Here is a 22,867-nt window from a genome sequence, read left to right on the forward strand (position 1 = left end):
CTCAGTATTGCATCCCACAGCTCAGCAGTGCATCCCACAGCTCAGTATTGCATCCCACAGCCCAGCAGTGCATCCCACAGCCCAGTAGTGCATCCCACAGCTCAGCAGTGCATCCCACAGCCCAGCAGTGCATCCCACAGCTCAGCAGTGCATCCCACAGCCCAGCAGTCCATCCCACAGCTCAGCAATGCATCCCACAGCTCAGCAGTGCATCCCACAGCTCAGCAGTGCATCCCACAGCTCAGCAGTGCATCCCACAGCTCAGGAGTGCATCCCACAGCCCAGCAGTGCATCCCACAGCCCAGGAGTGCATCCCACAGCTCAGTATTGCATCCCACAGCCCAGCAGTGCATCCCACAGCTCAGTATTGCATCCCACAGCCCAGGAGTGCATCCCACAGCTCAGTATTGCATCCCACAGCTCAGTATTGCATCCCACAGCCCAGGAGTGCATCCCACAGCTCAGCAGTGCATCCCACAGCTCAGGAGTGCATCCCACAGCCCAGCAGTGCATCCCACACCTCAGCAGTGCATCCCACAGCCCAGGAGTGCATCCCACAGCCCAGGAGTGCATCCCACAGCCCAGCAGCGCATCCCACAGCCCAGCAGCGCATCCCACAGCCCAGCAGCGCATCCCACAGCCCAGGAGTGCATCCCACAGCCCAGCAGTGCATCCCACAGCCCAGCAGCGCATCCCACAGCTCAGTATTGCATCCCACAGCTCAGTAGTGCCCCCCACCCCTCCGGGGCGGGACGTGCCGGTCTCTGGGACCCTGCGAGGCTCCGCCTTTGGGGCTGTCCCGATCGGTCCCTCCCCGCGGGCCCGCGCGGACCATGGCGGAGCTGCGGGAGCGCCTCGAGGCGCTGGAACGGAGGATGGAGCGGGTGGAAACGGCGCTGCGGGAACGGCCCCCCGCGGCCCTGCGGTTCCATGAGGTGAGCAGCGCGATGGGGCAGCGGGGGGCACCCCGGGAGGGCGCGCAGGGGGCCGATATTGGGCGGGGAGTGGTCGGAGAGGTCTCTTAGGGGGCCATTGTGCGGCTGGGGGGGAGCCGGGGCGAGCTTTGGGGGGCGATGGGGGTGGAGGAGAGATGGAATTGGGTGGGGAGGCGGCACTTAGGGGGCTGTTATGGGTCTGGGGGTGAGCTGGGGGGACGTTTAGAGGTGATGGTGGGGGCGAGGAGGGCTGGGAGGGCGCCCCAGGGGTCACTTACGGGCTGCTGTGGGGCTGAGGGATTGCTTGTGGCAGTGAACAGGGGTGGCACTTCGGGGTGGTGGGAAGTTGAGGGAAAGCCTGGGGGGCTGCCGGGGGGCTGGAAGCGGTTTGGGGGGTTCCTCAGGGGACTGGGGTGGCTCTTAGGATACTGAGAGTGAATCTGCAGGGATGCTTATGGGGCTGGGGGGCGGTTGGGTGTCTCCTGAGGGGACTCCGCTGAAATCAGGAGATGGGCTGAGTCCCGGGGGCTGCTGCTGGGAAGGGGAATCTTTCTGGGAATGGGAATAAGCAAGGGGGGCTCCTTGTGAGGACTCTGGGAGGCTGTTGAAGGGTTGGGGAGGGGGATGCCCGAGGGGCTGGGAGCTGCCCTCTCCCATTGCCAGCCCTGCCCCAGGTGCCGGTGCGGTTCGAGGACGTGGCGGTGTCGTTCAGCCAGCAGGAGTGGGAGAGCCTGGACCAGGGACAGCAGGAGCTCTACCGGAGCGTCATGGAAGGCAACTACGAGATGCTGGTGTCCCTGTGTAGGCTGTGTTTGCCCCGGGGAGCTCTCTCGGGGTCACTTTTCTGCCTGTTTGCTTTTCACTGGGTTCTCTCCAGCTCTCAAGTGATGCTCTCCATTCCCTGTCCCCTCTGGCAGGGGTTGGAGCTTGGCAGGGACACGCAGGAAGGGTTAGTAACACTCTATGTCTTTCTTTCCTGGAGAACAGACACTGAAATCTCTGGGCTGTCACTTCTGAAATTCCCTTTTCAGCACAGGAATTCCCTCTCCTGTGTCTGTCTAGATCCTTGTGTGGTGGTGAGACAGGCTGTGAAGCTGCAGGAGGACTAGAATTACAGATTCATGGAATTGTTGAGGTTGGAAAAGCCCTTCAAGACCACTGAGTCCAACTATTCCCCCAGCACTGCTGAGGCCACCACTGACCATGTCCCCACGTGCCACATCCACAGGGCTCTTGAATCTCTCCAGGGATGGGAACTCTATGCCTGCCCTGGGCAGCTGTGCCAGGGCTGGACAATCCTTTCCAAGGAGGAATTCTCCCAATATCCAACCTACCCTGGCCCAGCCTGAGGCCATGCCCTCTGCTCCTGTCCCTGCTCCCTCTGCTCCTGTCCCTGTTCCCTCTCCTCTTGTCCCTGTGCCCTGGAGCAGAGCCCAACCCCACCCCTGTCCCAGCTCCCCCCTCCTGGCAGGGATTGCAGAGCCAGAAGGTCCCCCCTGAGCCTCCTTTTCTCCAGCTGAGCCCCCCCAGCTCCCTCAGCCCTTCCTGCTGCTCCAGCCCCTTCCCAGTTCTGTTCCCTTCCCTTGTCACTCTCCAGCCCTTCAGTGTCTATCCATTCTGAGGGGCCCAAAAGTGCCCCCAGGATTCCAGGTGGGGCCCCAGCAGTGCCCAGCACAGGGACTGGCACTGCCCTGGTGCTCCTGGGTAAACATTCAATCAGGAGCCTCAGTAATTCCCTTCCCATTTTCCAGGATATTTTCCTATCCACAAGATAAATTTCTGGGAGAATGAGGGATTCTGTAGCAGGGATGGAGCAAGGATGGATTTTCTTGCAGTTGTTCCTGGGGAGCTGCTTTCCATGTTTTTCCCTGTGAGCTCTGCCTGCTGTTTCCTGTCTGTGTCCGTAACTCCCATCACTGTCCCAGTTGGAGATGTAGTTTCCTGGGCTGGGTCTGGCTCTGTGTTGCCCTCCTGTGGGTGCACCCACAGAGTCCCTGTCCCATCCTGTCCCTGATGTCTGTCCTGCTCTTGCCCAGACTCTGCCCTGTCCAAGCCTGAGCTCTTGCTCTGGCTGGAAAGAGAAGAGATGCTGAGCACGCTGATGCAGTCGGAGCCAGAGGCAGCGGATGTGTCCCCAGAGCCAGCTGGAGGTGTGTGACACTGGGTTGTTCCCATTCCAGGAGCTCCTGGCTGCTCACCAGGACCGTGATTGTCCCTCCCCTTAGCCCCAGGGACTGAAACCCCCAGATTCCCAGACTGGTTTGGGTTGGAAGAGACCTTAAAGGTCATCTCATTCCACCCCCTGCCATGGGCAGGGACACCTTCCACAGGCTGGGTTGCTCCAAGCCCTGTCCAGCCTGGCCTTGGACACTTCCAGGGATGGGGAGGTGTCCCCTGTGATGGCTGGGGGAGGTCACAGGGAACACACACTGGGATACCTGGATAGCTTGGAACCCTCTGCCCCAGCAGCTGCTGGGTGTGAGGGAATCCAGTGCCCTGTGGGATGGGATGGGATGGGATGGGATGGGATGGGATGGGTTGGGATGGGATGGGGTGGGATGGGATGGGACGGGATGGGACGGGACGGGATGGGATGGGACGGGATGGGATGGGACGGGTTGGGATGGGATGGGATGGGATGGGATGGGATGGGACGGGTTGGGATGCGATGGGTTGGGATGGGATGGGATGGGATGGGTTGGGATGGGATGGGATGGGATGGGTTGGGATGGGATGGGATGGGATGGGATGGGATGGGTTGGGATGGGATGGGATGGGATGGGTTGGGATGGGATGGGATGGGATGGGATGGGATGGGATGGGATGGGATGGGGTGGGATGGGATGGGATGGGATGGGATGGGTTGGGATGGGATGGGATGGGATGGGATGGGATGGGATGGGATGGGATGGGATGGGATGCTGTGCTGTGCTGGCTCATCAGAACTCCCTGCTGACTCCTTGGGAATCCAAGTGTCCTTGTCCTCTGCAGAGCCAGCCCACTCAAGCTGCGCCGGTCGTGATGGGCTGCTGGAGGCAAAGACAGCGGAGCCGGGTGAGGGGAGCTGCAGGGAGCCAGGGGCAGGTGGGAACCCCGCAGAGGAAAACAGGAGCCTGGTGAAGGAAAGCAGGAATTTGGTAGAGGAAAGCAGGAACCTGGTGGAAGAAAGTTGGAACCTGGTGAAGGAAAGCAGGAACCCAGTGGAGGAAAGCAGGAATCCAGTGGAGGAAAGCAGGAATCCAGTGGATGAAAGCAGGAATCCAGCAGAGGAAAGCAGGAATCCAGTGGAGGAAAGCAGGAATCCAGTGGAGGAAAGCAGGAATCCAGTAGATGAAAGCAGGAACCCAGCGGAGGGTGTGGAAGAGAAGAAGGGTCTGGAAGAGGAGAATGGGAAAGATTCAGAGAATGTTGGCCAAGGTCCAGTGGCTGACATTCCCGAAGAACCAGGAAAGGTAGATCCTGGCCCAGGAAAGCCAGGGAATGGCTCCAGTGTGGGCAGGCCAGTAGCCTACTATCGAAATGCCACCCGGGAATTCTACTCCTGCCCCATCTGCAGGAGAAGCTTCCTGCTGAAGATCAACTTCCTGATCCACCAGCGCAGCCACAGAAACTTGGTGCCCTATGTCTGTGTCCACTGCGACCGCGGGTTCATGTCCAAGAAGAAATTTAAGCGGCACCTCCGGGCCTGTGCGGCCAATCGGACGTGCCAGCCCTTGGAGCTGGCAACGTGTCCCATCCAGACACCGTGCCCAACCTCCCAGCCCCACACACAGGTGGCCAATGGGACGTGCCAGCCCTCAGAGCCAGAGGTGTGTCCTGTCCAGACACCGTGCCCAACCTCCCAGTCCCACACACAGGTGGCCAATGGGACGTGCCAGCCCTCAGAGCCAGAGGTGTGTCCTGTCCAGACACCGTGCCCAACCTCCCAGTCCCACACACAGGTGACCAATGGGATGTGCCAGCCCTCAGAGCCAGAGGTGTGTCCCATCCAGACACCGTGCCCAATGTCACAGTCCCAAACCTGGGCAGCCACTGGGGTGTGCCAACCTTTGAGTCAGCCAGAGGCGTGTCCCAGTCGGACACTGTGCCCAACCTCCCAGCCCCCAGGCCCAAGCAGGGACTGTGGCAGAGTGTGGGACAAGCCCAGCCCTGCCAGGTGCCGGCTGCCCCCTGGGAAGGTCATGTACACATGCAACGAGTGCCTGGAGAACTTCTCCAGCCAGCGGTTCCTGACGGTGCACCAGCACTGGCACTCCGGCCAGCACCTCATCCTCTGTCCCTGCTGCAACCAGAGCTTCACCCACATCTCAGGCTTCGTCCGGCAGCACTGGGCACACATGGGTGTCCGGCCCTACCAGTGTGGCGTCTGCCAGAAGACCTTCAAGAAGTTCTCCCACCTCAAGAAGCACCGGAGGATCCACATGCGGCAGCAGCAGCGGCTGTTCCCCTGTGCCAACCCGATGCCCATCCCGGCGGGACCTGTGGCAGGAGATGGGGTGGGAAGCCAGGGTGTGACCTCCCAGGGGTGCTGTGCTGCTGCTGCTGCACCTTGAGGAGGCAGCTGTTGGACCTCAAGGTGTACTCCCAAGGATGGGAAGCTGCTGTTGGACCTTCAGGTGACCTCCCAGGGATGAGATGCTGCTGATGGGCTTTGGAGTGTCCTCTCAGGAATGAGATGCTGCTGATGGAACTTGAGGTGTCCTACTGGGAATGGGATGCCACTGTTGAACCTCAAGGTGACCTCCTGGGAATGGGAGGTCACTGCTGGATTTGAAGTGACCTCCCAGGACAGCTGTTGGACCTTGAGATGACCTCCTAGGGATGGGATGCTGCTGTTGTAACTTGGGGTGTATTCCCAGGAATGGGATGCTGCTATTGAACCTCAGGGTGACCTCCCAGGAAGGGGATGCTGCTGCACCTTGAAGTGACCTCCCTGCTGTTGGATCTTCTCCTCTCCTCCCCTCTCCCTCTCCCACCACAGACCCAAGCAGGCTGGATGAAGGCTGGAGCATGGGCAGTGTTTCCCAGCTCTCCTGCCCTGGGGATGGAGTGTGCCCACCCTGCCCATGATGGGGGTGCTCCTTGTTCCTGAGCCCCGATGGAGCGGGTGGGGTGCCAGGAGTGGGTCCCTTTTCTGGAGAGTGCCAATAGATGCTGTAGAAACCAGGGAGCTGAACGTGGATTCCTTGGGGAGCTCTGGGCCTGGCTGGGTGAGGGGCACCAGGAATGGCAGCAGAGGTGTCCTGGTGGGGTGGGGTGGGATGGGGTGAGGGCGAGAATGGAGCACTGGGCAGGGGGTGTCACCTGGTGCTCGGGAGCTGGAGCTGCGGTCCCAGTCCAGGAGGGGATGGGATGGGGGGTCTGGGAGGCACTGGGAATGGCAGTGGGAATGGCAGTGGGGCCTCTGATGGGATGCAGTGCAGGAGTGATGAGGCTGGAGGAGCACTGGGTGTGGGGGGATCACTGGACACTGGGAGTTTGGGGGCTGGAGCTGCGGGCCAGGTGCAGGGGTGGGAATGTGATGGGTGGTGGGTTGAGGATGGGGTGAAATGGGATGGCACAGAATGGGAGTGGAGTGGGAATAAAGATGGTGTTGGGATGCAGATAGGATGGAAATGGGGTGGGATTAAGGATGAGATGGGGGTGTATGGGAATAGGGATGGGTTTGGGACAGGGCTGGAATGGGACGGGACAGAGAAGGTGAAAGGTCTGGGATGGGGTGGGGATGCAGGTGGGATGGGGATGATGCAGGTGGGATGGGGGTGCAGATGGGATGTGGATGCCAGAGGGATGGGGTGAGGTGGTTCTGCAGGCAGGATGGGATGGGGATGCGGGTGGGATGGGGATGATGTAGGTGGGATGGGAATGCGGGTGGGATGGGGATGATGCAGGCGGGATGGGGGTGCGGGTGGGATGGGGATTCAGGTGGGATGTGGATGCAGGTGGGATGAGGATTCAGGTGGGATGTGGATGCAGGTGGGATGGGGATGATGCAGGTGGGATGGGATGGGGATGTAGGTGGGTTGGGGTGAGGTGGTTCTGCAGGCAGGATGGGATGGGGATGCAGGTGGGATGGGGATGATGCAGCAGGGATGGGGATGCGGGTGGGATGGGGATGATGCAGGTGGGATGGGATGGGATGGGGATGCGGGGCGGGGGCGCTCGGGGGTCCGGGCGGGGCGGGGGCGCTCGGGGGTCTCGGCGGGGCGGGGGCGCTCGGGGGTCCGGGCGGGGCGCTCGGGGGTCCGGGCGGGGCGGGGGCGCTCGGGGGTCCGGGCGGGGCGCTCGGGGGTCCCGGCGGGTCCGGCAGGGGGCGCTGCGGCGCGGCGCGGAGGGTCCGCCATGGCCCGGCCCGGCCCGGCGCAGGTACCGGCGGAGCCCCCGAGCCCTGCGGGGCCCTCCCGCACTCCCGCACCCGCCGGGGGCCGCGGCCAGCCCGCACCGCACCGCCCTCTGCCCCCGCAGCACGACCCCGAGTGGGCGGCCGAGGCCGGGCAGGGTGCGGGGACGGCGGAGCGGCGGCTGGAGCGGCTGGAGCAGCTGGAGCGGCTGGAGCAGCGCGTGGCGGGGCTGGAGCGGGCGGTGCGGGCCGGCGGGGCCCGGCTGGCCGCGCTGCTCCGGGACAACTCCCGCCGCCTCCGCCGCCTCCAGCGCCAGCTCCGCCGCTGCCGCTGCGGGGCCGGCCGGGCCCGCGCCGACACCGACACCGACACTGGCACCGACATCGGTATCGGGACTGGCACCGGCACCCGCATCGCCACCGGCACCGACACCGGCACCGGCACGGGGGCCGGCCCGGAGCGGACACAGGTGACCGGCACGGGAATGGGGACAGGGAACCGGGGCGGCCCCGCGAGGGGAGAGGGACGGGCCCACGGGGACAGGGATGGGACCCGGGAAACGGGGACGTGTCCCAAGGAACGGCGACAGGGACCTGGGAACAGGGATGGGACCTGAGCGACAGGGACCTGTCCCAGAGAACGGCGACAGGGACCTGGGGACAGGGATGGGGCCCGGGAAACGGGGACGTGTCCCAGGGAACAGCGACAGGGACCTGGGAACAGGGATGGGGCCCGGAAAACGGGGACCTGCCCCAGGGAACAGGGACAGGGACCAGGAGAATGGGGACCAGCACCAGGGAACGGGGACAGGGATGGGATTTAAGGAATGGTGACAACGATGGAACCCGGGGAACAGGGACAGACCCACGGTGAGAGGGACAAGCTCTGGGGAACAGGGATGGGGACGAGCCCACGGTGACAGGGATGGGGGTGAACAGTTGAGCCTCCCTGGTGTGTCTGGGAACGTCCTTGAGGACACAGCTCCGTCTGTGGGAGCTCTGAACCTGTCAGGGCTCTCCTGGAGCAGCGGTGGGGCCCGGATGGGGAGCAGGGTGGGATCCCCTGGTGGAGCCTCCTGTGTTTCCAGGTGCCGGTGACGGGCGAGGGTGAGGTGGAGGCGGCCGGTCTGCCGGAGCAGGAATGGGGCACCGTGGACAGCCGGGAGCTCCACGGCATCGCCCTGAAGGGGAGTTACGAGGCCACGGTCCCTCTTGGTGAGGATCAGTCAGATCACGTCAGAGGCAGCATCATCCCTGGGCTGATCCACCTCCCGAGCCCTTCCCATGGGAATGTGGGGGGATTCCAGGTGACATGTCCCACGGCTGGTGTTCCTGCACCACCTTTTTTTCTGGGATATGGGTCATACATGGACCACCGTGCAGGGATTTGCTGCAGAGAACCCTAAATTTTAGCACTGATTAATTCTGGGGCTAAAATTTTAGAGGCTGAGCATCCGGCAGACACTTCCTGGGAAATGACATGGTTTGACTGGCTCTGGCCTGTGGGATTGGATCATCCTGGGAGTCAGGACCCTCTTTGGATGGTCCCCACTGCCAGCAGTGCATCCCATCACTCCCTCCTTCCCAGGGCCTGGGGATGGTGGTTCCAAACCCACGCTGCTGCCCCTGGATGAGGACAGGGAGGATCCCGGGATCCCTGTGCTGCCGGAGAAGGGAGCGGTGCCGGGACAGCTCGGTGACAGTGAGTGACAGCAGTGGGGGCTGGGGTTGGGCACCAAGGACCCACCTGGGCTGGGCAGGGTCCATCAGGATGGAAAATGGGAAGCAGAGCTCAGGGAGGGCGGCTCTGGAACTCGGTGCCTGTGGGTGGATGCTCCAGGGAGGTTTTGCTTTCATCCTTTTGCCTGGATTGCCCACCTAAACTCTGCCATTCCTGACAGAGTTCCTTCCAGGACAGAGGACTCTGCAGCTCAGCTTTGCCTTCATCTTCCCTCTGGTTTGGTTTCTTTATGAGGATTGTGTTGTCAGTCCATCATGTCCAGCATGTGCAGCATGTCCAGGGCAGTGGTGAAGTTGCCATTCCTGGGCAGACTTAAACCCATGTGGATGTGGCACTTGGGGACATGAGTTATTGGTGGCCTTGGCAGAGCTTAGTTAATGATTGGATTTGATGATCTCAGAGGGCTTTTCCAACGTTAGTGATTCCATGATTCCATGTTTCTGAGGGCTGCCCAGACAATCCCCCATCACCTCTTGTCTTCTTCCCAGTAAAACCTCCATTTTGTTCTCTGCTGGTTCCTCTCACCAACATGTGGTGGGGAAGCTCCTCTCCCGCTCCCACTCCGGAGCTCTGGGCATGGGAGAACTTCCCTTCCTGGGAACGAACTGCTGTGTCTCTGCAGGTGAGATGGTCGTGATCAAGACGGAGGAGCAGCAGCCTCAGGAGGACGGGGCTGAGCTGCTGGCCCTGCCCATGGTCCCCACGGAGAGGCTGGACGAGGAGGTGCCCCTGAGCCAGGAGCAGCCGGTCCCCTGGGAGAGCCACGGCATGGCCGGGCTGAAGGTGGCTGGAGCAGGACTGGGGGAGTTCTCCCTGGGGGAGTTCAAGCCGGTGGTGGTGCCGGTGGAGGCTCACCCTGCGCCGGGGCTGCCCTTCCCCACGGAGCAGGCGCTGGGCGCGGGGACGGAGCAGCCCTTCGCCCTTCCCCAGGGAATGCCGCTGGGGGAAGACCCCGGCGCCGAGGGGGCATCGCCGCAGCTCGGCTGGGAGCAGCACGATGGCTGCGCCGCCGGGGACGATCCCAGGGCGCTCCCCCCGGGCTGGAAGAGCGTCCGGCTGACCCGCAACCTCCTGGCGCGGCAGCAGAGGAAGAACAACGGCTCCTTCATCTGCTCGTCCTGCGGGAAGAGCCTGGCGCACCACGCGGCGCTGCTGCGGCACCAGCGCCTGCACACGGGCGAGAGGCCCTTCCAGTGCCCGGCCTGCGGCAAGAGCTTCAACGAGAAGTCCAACCTCAACAAGCACTACCGCATCCACACCGGGGAGCGGCCGTACCGCTGCCCCTCCTGCGGGAAGGGCTTCGTGCAGAAGCACCACCTCCAGAAGCACCAGCGCATCCACGGGCCGCTCCGGGGAGCGTGGCCGGGCCGAGCAGCGAGGGCCAGCGCGGCCGGCGAGCGGCTCTACCGCTGCATCGAGTGCGCCGAGAGCTTCCCCCAGAAAGTGTCGCTGGAGGAGCACCAGCGCCGGCACACCCAGCAACGGCCCTTCCAGTGCCACGGCTGCACCAAGAGCTTCCGGCACCGCCAGTCGCTGAACCACCACCAGAAGGTCCACGCCGTGGCCAGCCCGCCGGCCGGCAGCTTGCCAGGACACGAGCGGGACCTGGAGCCCTGCGAGGCTTTGGGCCAGGACAATCGGTAGCCAGGAGGCTGGAGAGGGGAAGGGAACTGGAGGGACTGTCACATCGCTGTGGGACTCGTGGCACTGCCTGGGTCTCCAGGAGGAAGAGGAGGAGGAGGAGGAGGAAGGATGTGCTGCGTGGGCAGAGAAAGGCCCAGGGACTGGTCACGAGGCAGCAGAGGAGGGTCAGTGGCTGGAGCTGAGCCAGGCAGTGCTGCTGTGGATTCAGCAGAGGAGCAGCTTTGTCCATCCCGGGGAATAGTGGAATTCAGGGTTGTTTGAACACTGCCAGTGTGGAGGGAGGTGGTCTGGGAGTGGTCAGTGTCCTTGGGATGGTCAGTGGCCCGTGGTGGTCAGTGGCCTGGATACAGCTGTGGGGGCTGTGCTGGGGTCAGTGGACACGGTGGGAAGAGACTCTGATAAAAGACTGGGCTGACTTGGTGTCCTGTTGTGCTCCAGGGGGTGGGCTCGGGGGCTCACCCCACATGGGAGAGGGATGGGGGCTTCAGAGAGGGATGGGGTTGCCTTTCCAGGGGAGGAATGTGGAGCTGCCCAGTGGGAATTCAGAGTGGCCCCACAGGAATGCCCCACAAATCCTCTGTAGGATCTGGGCACCACGGGAGTCCCTGGCAGTGCTGAGGGACATGTCCCCCCTACCCCTGGAGCCAGGGCTGCTCCATCCCCTGCCTGTCCCTAATTCTTCTGCCTGCAGAGGCCTCATCCTTCCTGCCTGGGGTCCCCTGTGGGACCACTCCCCTGGGGGCTCCGTAGGGACAGAGCTGCCGGCAGTGAGTCCCAAAACCCATCCTGGTCAGAGCTGTCCTGGCTGGTCCCAGTTCTCCAGCCCCAGCCACTCCTGCCCCCCACAGCAGCCAGACATAGAGACAAGTACTTTATTAATTCCACATCCTGAGAAAGGGACTGGGAATGTCATAGGAAATGCTGGTCCTGGTCAAAACAGCTTCAGAAATGCCCAGTCAGGGCTGTTGGCCTGAGGGGTTGGCACATCCCCTGGCCTGGGGGGATCACCTGCCAGCGCCACCAGCTCAGTCATGGGATCCCCTGGGATCGACTGGGATCTCTACCCCAGCAGGGATAACCAGCCACTGGATCACTGCCAGTTCCATGGTAATCCATATGCCATCCATAAGGCCTCAGCTGTCCCCATGGAGTGGCACAGACACTGCTGTCCCTCCCAGGGGACAGGGAGGCAGCTGAGGATCACACCTGGATGTGGCACAGCTCCCAAAGCTTCCCACAGCAGCACCATCACACCTTGGGAATGACCAGGAATGAAAGCTGGGAGAAGCCAACTGCTTCCCAGCACTCACTGCTTGGAGAGGGACAGACACTTTGGGATGTCAAATAACTACATAAAAAACCTCAAAGAAAACAAAAAAAATTCTGGAAAACTAAACTCAAGAGTCCCAACTTTTGAGTCAACATGGTGATGATACCAGGAGGGATGTTCCCTTTGCACAGTGCTCGGGATGAACATGGGACTCTGGTGGCTCCAGTGGCTCCAGGGGAGGCTGGAGCAGTGCCAGGCCTGGCTTTCCCTGGCTGCCTTTGGGCAGGTGTCCCTCCCTTCTGGCTGAGGTAGCTGCAGAACTGTTTTCCCAGAGGATTCATCAGTGGGATCTGGGATGCAAGGAGATGTGGTTGGGAGAGTGGGAGCAGGAGCTGGTGGCCACCACGCTGGGTCTGTGAGGATCAGGATGCTGCTGCAGCACAGGGCTGGCTGGCTGACCCATCAAGTATTCCCAAAATGACTCTGCATCCATGCAGGATGGTTCCAAGGGTGCCTGTCAACTCCCTGACAGACTGGCCAGGACCCCTGGAATATGCAAAATCAAAATAGTGGGGCTTGGTTTGTCCTGTGGATCTTGCAGTGCAAAGCTCGTGTTCCAACCCACTCCTCTGGAGAGGTGGGTGGATCTCCTCCTCCCTGGGATGGGGTGTGACAAGCGTGGCCAGGACGTGGTGGGGTCTCAGAGATGCTGTGCTCTCTTTGTCTGGTGTCTTGGTCAGGAAGCTTGGTCAGTGCAACAAAGGGCTCCTTGGAAATGCTGCCACTCTGTTCCCTTCTCCCTGTCCTCTTCAGTTGTGTTCCGGAACTTGGGTCAGGCCCAGTGTCAAGGAATGAGAGAGCTCAGCTGCTGTTTGACCTGGTCATCTCCCAGGCATGTCAGCTTGGGAAAATTCCAAGCATCAGCCAACAGACACGAGTCAGTGGAATGGTGAAGCATTTTGCATTGCTGGAGACTCCTGCAGTTTGCTCTCCATGGTTGTCTCCAACCTTCCCATTCCTTCTACAGCTCCGGGAAGCTCCTAAAACGCAGCAGGTTCCCAACCCAGTGCCCCATCACGGGCAAACCCAACACTCACAGCTCCTCTCCGGGGCCACCCACAGTTTGGGGCTGTGCCGTGGCCATTTCTCAGTCCCCGCCCTCATTCTCAGCCGTGTGGCTCTGCCGCAGCCGTTGGGAAGGAGGGAGCCCTTGCCCGGGCGCTCCAGGTGCGTCGCTCCCAACAGGTGGACCGGCTTTTGTTGCGGCAGGGCTGGTGTTCCCCTTGGCAATGTTCCTCTCCGGCTCCGGCGCCGTGTGCTGCCGCGATGGCGCGATGGCAGCGCCGGGCTGGGCGTTGCCCGCCTGCCGGAGCACGGCCAGGGCTCGCTGGTGGATCATCTCGTGGCGCAGGAGGTGCGTGCGGCGCGTGAAGCACTTGTCGCAGGAGCTGCAGCAGTGGGGCCGGTCCCGCAGGTGGGTGCGCAGGTGCCGCTGCAGCGACGTGGAGCCGGAGAGCATCTTCTTGCAGTGCATGCACTTCAGCTTGGGGGTGGGCGGCCGCGCCACGGCGGCGCCGGGCAGGCCCCCTCTGTCCTGCTCCTCCTTGGGCTGCGCCAGGCAGGCCCCCCCGGCGCTGATCCCGTTGCCCAGCCCGTGGGCACCGCCGCAGAGGTCCCTCCGGGGGCGGATGCGCAGCTCCGGGTGCACGTTGCCCCAGACCTTGGCGCCGAAGGCCCTGTCCTTGACGTGGATGCCGCGGTGCAGGTCCAGGTGCCGCTTGTCGGTGAAGCCGATCTCGCACACGGGGCACTCGTAGGGCCCCTCCTTGGCGTGGCTGCGCTGGTGGATGATGAGGTTGATCTTGAGGCGGAAGCGCTTCCCGCACTCCGTGCAGGGGTGGGACCATTCCCGCACGTACCCACGCCGGCAGTTCCCCATCAGGAGGTTGCTGGTCTCGCACCGGTTCGGCTTCTTCTTGTTCTTGGCTCTGACTGATTCATTTTTGGGGCACTTCTGGATCTCCGAGCTGGAAGAGGGTGTGGAATCCTCTGGCAGCACCTCAGGCTCCTCTTCCTTCACTTCCAGGTTCTCGGGAGAAGCCTCTAAATACAGCATTTCATCTTCTGGTAACGAGGCTTCCTCTGGAACAGGGGAACACAGGTTTGTGTCACCATGGTGTGACACAGGCCCTGGGCAGTGCCTGTCCCTGTGCTGGCACTGCTGAGGCACCTCCAGGGCTGGGATCAGTTTGGGGCCCCTCTTGACAACAGACATTCCTGTGGTGTCCAGGGCAGGGAGCGGAGCTGGGAAGGGGCTGGAGCAGCAGGAGGGGCTGAGGGAGCTGGGGGGGCTCAGCTGGAGAAAAGGAGGCTCAGGGGGGACCTTCTGGCTCTGCAATCCCTGCCAGGAGGGGGGAACCGGGGGGAGGTTGGGAAAAGGACAGGGAACAGAGACAGGAGCAGAGGGAACAGGGACAGGAGCAGAGGGAACAGGGACAGGAACAGGGACAGGGAACAGGGACAGGAGCAGAGGGCACAGCCTCAGGCTGGGCCAGGGCAGGGGCAGGTTGGACACTGGGAAAATTCCTCCTGGGAAGGGCTGTCCAGCCCTGGCACAGCTGCCCAGGGCAGGGGTGGATCCCCATCCCTGGAGGGATTTCAAAGCCATGTGGATGTGGCACTTGGGGACATGGTCAGTGGTGGCCTTGGCAGTGCTGGGGGATGGTTGGACTGGATGGTCTCTGGAGCCTTTTCCACCCTCAACAATTCCCTGAATTCTGCTCCCAGGACATACTCATGCCATGGGAAGTTCCCAAGCACTGACCAGGCTTTCAGCAATATTACAGCCACCAACACGCCTGAGAACTTCCCTCTCCCTCCCCATTTCCAGCCCATGAGTACTTTGGGAGCTGCTCCCCACCCTCCAGGCCCAATGTCCCTGGGTGACTCACCCATGTCAGGATCTGCCACATCCTCCTCCGTCTCCATCCCCAGCCGATGGTCCCCCAGGGACACGACATTCATCACCAGGATGGGGAGTTCTGTTTGCAGGGAAGAGGGATTTGAAAGACCCATGGAGGTCTCCCAGCTCTCTGCTCAGGCCTGAGGAACTGGAGATTGTTGAGTGTGTGGAAGAGCCATAGAAAGCCAGGGCATGGATTGGATATTGGGAAAATTCCTCTTGGAAAGGGCTGTCCAGCCCTGGCACAGCTGTCCAGGGCAGGGGTGGATCCCCATCCCTGGAGGGATTTCACAGCCCTGTGAATGTGGCACTTGGGGACATGGTCAGTGGTGGCCTTGGCAGTGCTGGGGGATGGGTGGAGTTGATGATCTCAGAGGGCTTTTCCAACCTCGTGGATTCTGAGGATGTCTGGAGGTGTTGGGAGGGACTGGAGCGAAGCCCACAGGGACCAAAAGCAGAGGGAGGGCTGGAGGGAAGGACACCAAAGTGCCATCACCTCCAGGGAGCAGCCTCATCCCACCATCTCCACAGGCTGTATTCCCATGTCCCTCAACCCCCTCCCTTCCATTGTCCCATGAGAGCATCCCAAGGCTCCCACTCCTCTCTGAGTAACAGAGAAACACACCCCCCTGAGACTCACCTGGCCCAGATTCCATGGGGTCAGGACCTTCTCCCAGAGCCTCTTCCTGCTGTCCTATCTCTTCTAGTGCTTGTTGGGGTTTCTGATTGATGGGGACACCTGTCTGGGGGGCCTCCTGGCTGTCCCCAGTCTGGGTCTGTGGGGATTCCTGGCTGTCCCCAGTATGGATCTGTGGGGACTTCTCACTGTCCCCATTCTGGGTCTCTGGGACTTTCTGGCTGTCCCCAGTCTGGGTCTCTGGAGCTTTCTGGCTGTCCCCAGTATGTGTCCATGTGGACTCCTGACCCTCTTTCCCACAGAGCTCTTCATCTCTCTTGATCCAGGACTGGCTGCTGGGCTTGGACACAGCAGTGTCTTCTCCTGGGACAGAGGAAGGGGCTTTATTAGGATTTGGCTGCACCTTTATCCTATTGGATTCCCAAAGTGACCCTTCTCCCCTCTCCCCAGCCCTGATGGACACTCAGACACCTCATCCCTGCTCCAACCCTGCCAGCAGAGCAGGACAAGCAGAGCAGTTCCAGCCTCCTCTTCCCATCTCACTTCCCAAGTCTCCTCTCTCACCACTGCAGGCAGGAATGTCTCTGGAAGCCCCACTGCTCCAGGCCCCATCCCAGCCCCTCCTGCAGGCTTTGCCTGCTCTTATCCATGGGATGCATCTGCCAGAGCACAAACACTCCTCTGGGAATGAACATTCACAGCACCCCTGGATAGTTTGATCCACGGGGTCAGCAGACCCTGGGAGATCTCCAGGAACAGCCACCTCCTCCTGGCACCCACCTGGGCCAGTGTCCATGGGGATTTCATGTCCCAGAGTCTCATCTGCCTGGTCCATCTCTTCTGGTGCCAGTGGGGGCTCCTGACTGTGCCCACTCCGTGTCTGTGGGGGTTCCTGATCCTCCTGGTCACTGAGCTCTTCATCCTTCTCCAACTGGGAGAGGATGTCAGGCTTGGACATGGCATAGTCTGTTCATGGAGCACAGGACAGGGCTGGGTATCAGGAGCTGCTGCACCTTTATCCTGTTGGATTCCCAAAGGGACCCTTCCCCTCTCCCCAGCCCCGGCAGAGACACAAAAACCTCATCCCTCCTCCATCCACAGAAGCCTCCTTGGCGCTGGGGTAAGATCCACCTGGGATAAAGATCTCAACCAACAGAACATGAACTAAAATGCCTCACTGGCTGGAACATTTTCTTCTAATGGAAGGCAGGGACACCTTCCACTGTCCCAGGCTGCTCCAACCTGGCCTTGGACACTCCCAGGGCTGGGGGAGCCACAGCTGCTCTGGGAAATCCATCCCAGTCCCTCCCCACCCTCCCAGCCAGGAATTCCTTCCCAATATTCCATCTATCCCTGCTCTCTGGCAGTGGGAAGCCACGCCCTGTGTCCTGTCACTGTATCCCAGTGGCTCCCTGACTCTGGAATCTACCTCCACAGTCAGAAGAACAGCATTTCTCATGGATGTTTCTTTCTAATAAATTATTTTGTGTTACTATTATTTACTCCAAGGATTCCTTCCAGGTGCTGCTCCTGGTTCACAAAGAGGGGAAACAGGGAGATTTGGCAGCCCAGGAGGGGTTCTGCCTCTTGGAATCTGAGGGAACAGCTGGAGCTGTGCCAGGGGAGGGTTAGGCTGGATATTGGGAAAAGATTCTTCATCTAGAGGGTGGCTGGGCACTGGAACAGCTCCCCAGGGCAGCGACCCCAGATCTCAAGGAGCGTTTGGACAACATGGTGGGATTGTTGGGGCAGGGCCAGGAGTTGGAGTTGTGCTCCTTGTGTGTCCCTCCCAGCTCAGGACATTCCCTGATTCCCTCAGCCTTACCCAGGGACACCAGTGTCTCGTAGTTGCCCCTCATCACGGCCCTGTACAGGTCCTTCTGCCAGCGCTCCAGCCTCTGCCACTCCAGCTCGTTGAAATACACCGAGACATCATCGAAGGTGAGCGGCACCTGGAACCACAGGGGGCTCAGCTGGCACCTCAGGGGGCTCGGCTGGCACCTCAGGGGGCTTGGCTGGCACCTCAGGGGGCTCGGATGGAACCACAGGGGGCTCAGATGGGACCACAGGGGGCTCAGATGGCACCTCAGGGGGCTCGGCTGGCACCTCAGGGGGCTCAGCTGGAACCACAGGGGGCTCAGCTGGCACCTCAGGGGGCTCAGCTGGCACCTCAGGGGGCTCAGATGGGACCACAGGGGGCTCAGATGGCACCTCAGGGGGCTCAGCTGGCACCTCAGGGGGCTCAGCTGGAACCACAGGGGGCTCAGCTGGCACCTCAGGGGGCTCAGCTGGAACCACAGGGGGCTCGGCTGGCACCACAGGGGGCTCAGCTGGCACCTCAGGGGGCTCAGCTGGAACCACAGGGGGCTCGGCTGGAACCACAGGGGGCTCGGCTGGCACCTCAGGGGGCTCAGCTGGCACCTCAGGGGGCTTTCTGGAACCACAGGGGGCTCAGCTGGAACCTCAGGGGGCTCAGCTGGAACCACAGGGGGCTCAGCTGGCACCTTAGGGGGCTTTCTGGAACCACAGGGGGCTCTCTGGAACCACAGGGGGCTCAGCTGGCACCTCAGGGGGCTCAGCTGGCACCTCAGGGGGCTCAGCTGGAACCACAGGGGGCTCAGCTGGAACCACAGGGGGCTCAGCTGGCACCTTAGGGGGCTTTCTGGAACCACAGGGGGCTCTCTGGAACCACAGGGGGCTCAGATGGAACCACAGGGGGCTCAGCTGGCACCACAGCTCCTTGGCACCCCCAGCCCCAACTCTGGGCACTCCCAACCCTGTCCCTGGGCACCCCCAGCCCCGTACCTGGGGCACCCCCATCCCCATCCCCGGGCACCCTCAGTGCCATCCCTGGGCACCCCCAGCCCCAACTCTCGGCACCCCCATCCCCATCCCTGGGCACCCTCAGTGCCATCCCTGGGCTCCCCCAGCCCCATCCCTGGGCACACCCTGGGCGCCCCCTGGGGTCCCTCGGACACCGTTACCTTGGGGATCTCCCCGCGGGAGCTGGGGGGGAAGCGCAGGATCCAGAAGTTCCTGTTCTTGAGGAGGTTCTCCACGTTCTCCAGGCGCTGCTGCAGCTGCCCGTAGCCCTGCAGGAGGGTGCCCATGGCTGCCAGCCCGCTGCCCAGCTGCCCCACCAGGCTCTCGCAGGCCAACAGCCGCCGCTCCGCGTGCTCCGTGCGGCTCCGCAGCTCCTGCAGCTCCGACAGCGCCGCGCCCGACACCGCCTTCTGCCGCCGCCGCAGGGCGCCCGACACCTGGGGGCACACGGGGGTCAGCACACCCGGGGGTCCCACACAGACCCCCCCACAGCCTCCCTCAGGGACTCCCCCACAGCCTGCCAGGGGCTCCAGTACAGACCCCTCCCAGGGGCTCCCCCACAAACCCCCCAAGGAGCTCCCCCACAGATTCCCCCAAGGGGCTGCCCCACACCCCCGAGGGGCTTCAACACAGATCCCCCAGGGGCTCCCACACACCTCGATGGGATCCCCCACAGCCCCCCGAGGTGCTCCCCCACAGCCCCCCCAAGGGGCTCCCCCACAGCCCCCCCAAGGGGCTCGCCCACAGCCCAACCCAGGGGCTCCCCCACAGCCACAGCCCCCAGGGGTTCCCCCACAGATTCTCCCAAGGGGCTGCCCCACAGCCCCCCCAGAGGCTTCCCCACAGCCCAGCCCAGCCCCAGCCCCACTGCCACCCCCTGAGCCCGGGGAACACCCCCATCCCCACCAGCCCAAGGACCACAGAGAGACCCCCAGATCGGCACCCCAGGGAACACCCCCAGCCCCACCATCCCAAAGGAAACCCCCAGACCCCGGAACAGGCTCCCCCACGGAACTCCCCCATCCCCACCTTCCCACGGCAGACCCCCAGCCCGATGAACTGGCAGCCCCGAGGAACCCCAAGCACCCGTGGGTGACCTATCTGTCCCCATGCTCTGTCACCCCTTAAGGACCCCCACGACCAGCACCCCTGAGGAGTCCCCCAGCTCCCCCTTCCCCAGGAGCAGCACCCCCGGGGGACCCTCCCCTGCCCCTGCCCCTGCCCCTGCCCCAGCACCCTCGGGGGACCCTCCCCTGCCCCTGCCGCAGCACCCCTGAGGGACCCTCCCCTTCCCCTGCCCCAGCACCCCTGAGGGACCCTCCCCTTCCCCTGCCCCAGCACCCCTGGGGGACCCTCCCCTTCCCCTGCCCCAGCACCCCTGGGGGACCCTCCCCTTCCCCTGCCCCAGCACCCCTGGGGGACCCTCCGACCTGTCCCCTCAGGGTCACCCCCTGCCCGCCACCTCCCGCAGCTCCGCACTGCCCCGCCCGCGGCCCCTGCCGCAGCGGCTCTGCGGGCACCCCCGCCGTGCCCCGTGCCCGCTGTGGGGTGGCCCCGGGTCCGACCTGCGCGGCCGCCCCGCGCCGGGACATGGCCAGGCCGCTCCGCGCCCGCCCCGCGCCGCGCCGGGCCCGCAGGGGGCGCCCCTCCCTCCCTCCCGCCCGCCAGAGCGGCCAGAGCGCCGCCGCCAGCAACGGCGCCCCCTGCCGGCCGGGAGGACCCACAGCCGCGCGGGGGCGGGGCCAGGGCGAGGGGTGTGGTCAATACGAGGGGGTGTGGCCAATGCGAGGGGTGTGGTCATGGGCGGGGCCAAGGGGACACCACGCCCAGACCCCAGTGGGTGACCCCAAACTCTCCCATGCAGATCCCCCCCACCCCCCTGAGCTGGCACCCCTGGGACCCCCAGGACTGGCACCCCTAGAGGGACCCTCAGCCCCATCTTCTCTGGGACCAGCATCCCTGGGGACTCATCCCTATGATCCAGCATCCCTGGGTATCCCCCTGCATCCCTGTGATCCAGGACCCCTGAGAACTTCCCATCCCTATGATCCAGGACCCCTGGGTTCTCCCCATCCCTATGATCCAGCATCCCTAGGCATCCCCTGCATCCCTATGACCCAGGACCCCTGGGAACTCTCCATCCCTATGACCCAGGATCCTTGGGGACTCCCCATCCCTATGATCCAGCATCCCTAGGCATCCCCTGCATCCCTATGATCCAGCATTCCTGGGCACCCCCCATCCCTATGACCCAGGATCCTTGGGGACTCCCCATCCCTGTGATCCAGGACCCCTGGGAACTCTCCATCCCTATGATCCAGCATCCCTAGGCATTCCCTGCATCCCTATGATCCAGGATCCTTGGGGACTTCCCATCCCTATGATCCAGGACCCCTGTGAACTCTCCATCCCTATGATCCAGCATCCCTAGGCATTCCCTGCATCCCTATGACCCAGGATCCTTGGGGACTCCCCATCCCTGTGATCCAGGACCCCTGGGAACTCTCCATCCCCATGATCCAACATCCCTAGGCATCATCCCCTGCATCCCTATGACCCAGGATCCTTGGGGACTCCCCATCCCTATGATCCAGCATCCCTGGGCACCCCTTGCATCCGTATGATCCAGCATTCCTGGAGGATTCTCCCATCCCTATGATCCAGGGCCTCTGGGGACCCCCCATCACCCTGAAGGACCCTCAGACCCAGCACCCCTGCAGGTGACCCTCAGCCCCATTTTCCTCAGGACCAGCATTCCTGGAGGATTCCCCCATCCTTGTGATCCAGTATCCCCTGGGACCCCACAGCAGCCAGGGGAGTGGGGGCTGCCAGTTCTGCCCATCCTGGGGGTCGCTGCCCCCCCAGAGGGGCCTCAGGCACGGCAGGATCAAGCCCACCCTACGGAGAAGGGACCCAGCACTCCCGTGGGATATGGACCAGGCCCTCTCATCCAGCCACTGGGGCCCAGTACAGGCCAGTATTCCCCAGTAAGGTCTGTAAGGGGTGTCAGGAGCTGCCATTCCCAGTTGCCCAGGCCAGGTCCCTCCATCTGGCCCCACTGGAACCCAGTAGGGACCAGTAAGCCCCAGTTGCCCCAACAAGGGGATCGCTGAGGATGTGGAGAGTGCAGGGTGGGCTGGGCTGGGTGGGAGCAGGGCTGGGGTGGGAGCAGCACCCCCAGAGTGGGGTCACCCCCTCAGGAATCACCCACCAGCCGTGTGTGCGTGTCCCCCAAACACATCCACTCCCTCCGGTGCTCCAGCTTTATTTGGGAGCTTGGAAAAGCAGGAGCAGCTGCCCCAGAGGGATCTGGGGGGGTGGGAGGGGTTGGGGGCTCAGCTCAGGGCAGGGAGGGGGTGGCTGAGCCCCCGGCTCTGTCCTGGCATGGGGCTGTTCCCAGTCTCCAGTATCACTCCCAGCCTCTGGCATCGCTTCCCGGTGCATTTGGAGCCCCCTGGGGGGGCCTGCCTGGCCTGGGGGTCCTGCTGGGGGTCCCTTCTCAGCTGTCATGGCAGCAGGACATGGCCAGGGTGTCCCATGGGATGTGCCGGCTCCGGGTCCTCCCGCCGGGCCCTTCCCTGCAGGAGCAAGGGAAGTGTCACATGGAGCCCTTGGAGAAGGAGAGTCCATCCTGTCCCCACTCCCACCCCATCCCCATCCCAGCCATTCCTATCCTCATGTCCCTCCCTACCCCATCTCATTCCATCCCCATCCCCATCTCCATTCCATCCTGTCCATTCCCATCCCATTCTAGCCCATCCTCACCCCCATCCCACCCATTCCCATGCCATCCCCATCCAATCCATTCCCATCCTCATATGCCATTCTAATTCCATTCCCATCCCCATTCCATTTCATCCATTCCCATCCCACCTCATCCCATCCCACCCCATCCCATCCTGTCCCACCCCATCCCATCCCATCCCACCCCATCCCATCCCATCCCATCCCATCCCATCCCATCCCATCCCATCCCATCCCGTCCCATCCCGTCCCGTCCCATCCCATCCCATCCCATCCCACCCCCATTCCTGGGCAGCTCTGCGCTCACCCTCCTGCCCGGCTGAGGCAGATCCTCCTCACCAGAATTCCAGGGCATGGACTGCGATTCCTGTGGGACAGACACGGGCATGGGAGCCACTGGAGCCACGGGACACCGTGGGGGTGTCACTCCCATCCCCCATTCCCACATCCCCCATTCCCACATCCCCCATTCCCGATCCCGGCTCACCTCGCTCAGGACGGAGAAGCACCCGGAGCAGGGTCTGTGTGGCCTCCGCCGGCCCTGTGGGGAGAGGTGGGATCTGGGAATGTGGGCAGGACCTGGAGCTCCCGAGGAATGGGATCAGGTGGGAAGGGCTGGAGAGCTCCCGTGCCCTCCCCCTGCCATCCCAGTGGGATCCCGGCTGGTTGTGCCATCCCAGTGGGATTCCGGCCGGTTGTGCCATCCCAGCGGGATCCCGGCCGGTTGTGCCATCCCAGCGGGATCCCGGCCGGTTGTGCCATCCCAGCGGG

General features: G+C 62.9%; 3 protein-coding genes across 5 annotated transcripts; 2 read left to right on the forward strand and 1 right to left on the reverse strand.

Annotated features, from left to right (window-relative positions):
• Positions 1-825: 825 nt before the first annotated feature.
• On the forward strand, positions 826-6,115 carry LOC139674181 (zinc finger protein 777-like). 3 transcript variants are annotated; one of them, XM_071560356.1, is made up of 4 exons: positions 826-935; positions 1,610-1,736; positions 2,972-3,085; positions 3,927-6,115. In XM_071560356.1, exons 1-4 carry the CDS (start codon positions 834-836, stop codon positions 5,486-5,488), a joined length of 1,905 nt encoding a protein of 634 aa, XP_071416457.1. In that variant the 5' UTR covers positions 826-833; the 3' UTR covers positions 5,489-6,115. The 3 variants fall into 3 exon arrangements, with proteins under 3 accessions (XP_071416457.1, XP_071416458.1, XP_071416459.1); XM_071560357.1 differs by having other exon boundaries at positions 1,610-1,709; XM_071560358.1 differs by lacking the exons at positions 826-935; positions 1,610-1,736 and adding an exon at positions 2,058-2,805.
• A 1,160-nt stretch (positions 6,116-7,275) lies between these two features.
• Positions 7,276-11,075, forward strand: LOC139674185 (zinc finger protein 282-like). The gene is made up of 4 exons (XM_071560364.1): positions 7,276-7,745; positions 8,364-8,490; positions 8,864-8,977; positions 9,639-11,075. The coding sequence occupies exons 1-4, from the start codon at positions 7,278-7,280 to the stop codon at positions 10,658-10,660; spliced, it is 1,731 nt and encodes a 576-aa protein (XP_071416465.1). The 5' UTR covers positions 7,276-7,277; the 3' UTR covers positions 10,661-11,075.
• A 449-nt stretch (positions 11,076-11,524) lies between these two features.
• Positions 11,525-19,989, reverse strand: LOC139674176 (zinc finger protein 783-like). The gene is made up of 7 exons (XM_071560343.1): positions 19,918-19,989; positions 18,514-18,789; positions 17,355-17,481; positions 16,310-16,495; positions 15,533-15,892; positions 14,882-14,971; positions 11,525-14,072 (listed from the first exon to the last, which is right to left on the reverse strand). Exons 1-7 carry the CDS (start codon positions 19,942-19,944, stop codon positions 13,078-13,080), a joined length of 2,061 nt encoding a protein of 686 aa, XP_071416444.1. The 5' UTR covers positions 19,945-19,989; the 3' UTR covers positions 11,525-13,077.
• Positions 19,990-22,867: the final 2,878 nt, after the last annotated feature.

The sequence above is a fragment of the Pithys albifrons genome, chromosome 7, assembly GCF_047495875.1.
Source record: "Pithys albifrons albifrons isolate INPA30051 chromosome 7, PitAlb_v1, whole genome shotgun sequence".
NCBI classification, from domain to species: domain Eukaryota; kingdom Metazoa; phylum Chordata; class Aves; order Passeriformes; family Thamnophilidae; genus Pithys; species Pithys albifrons.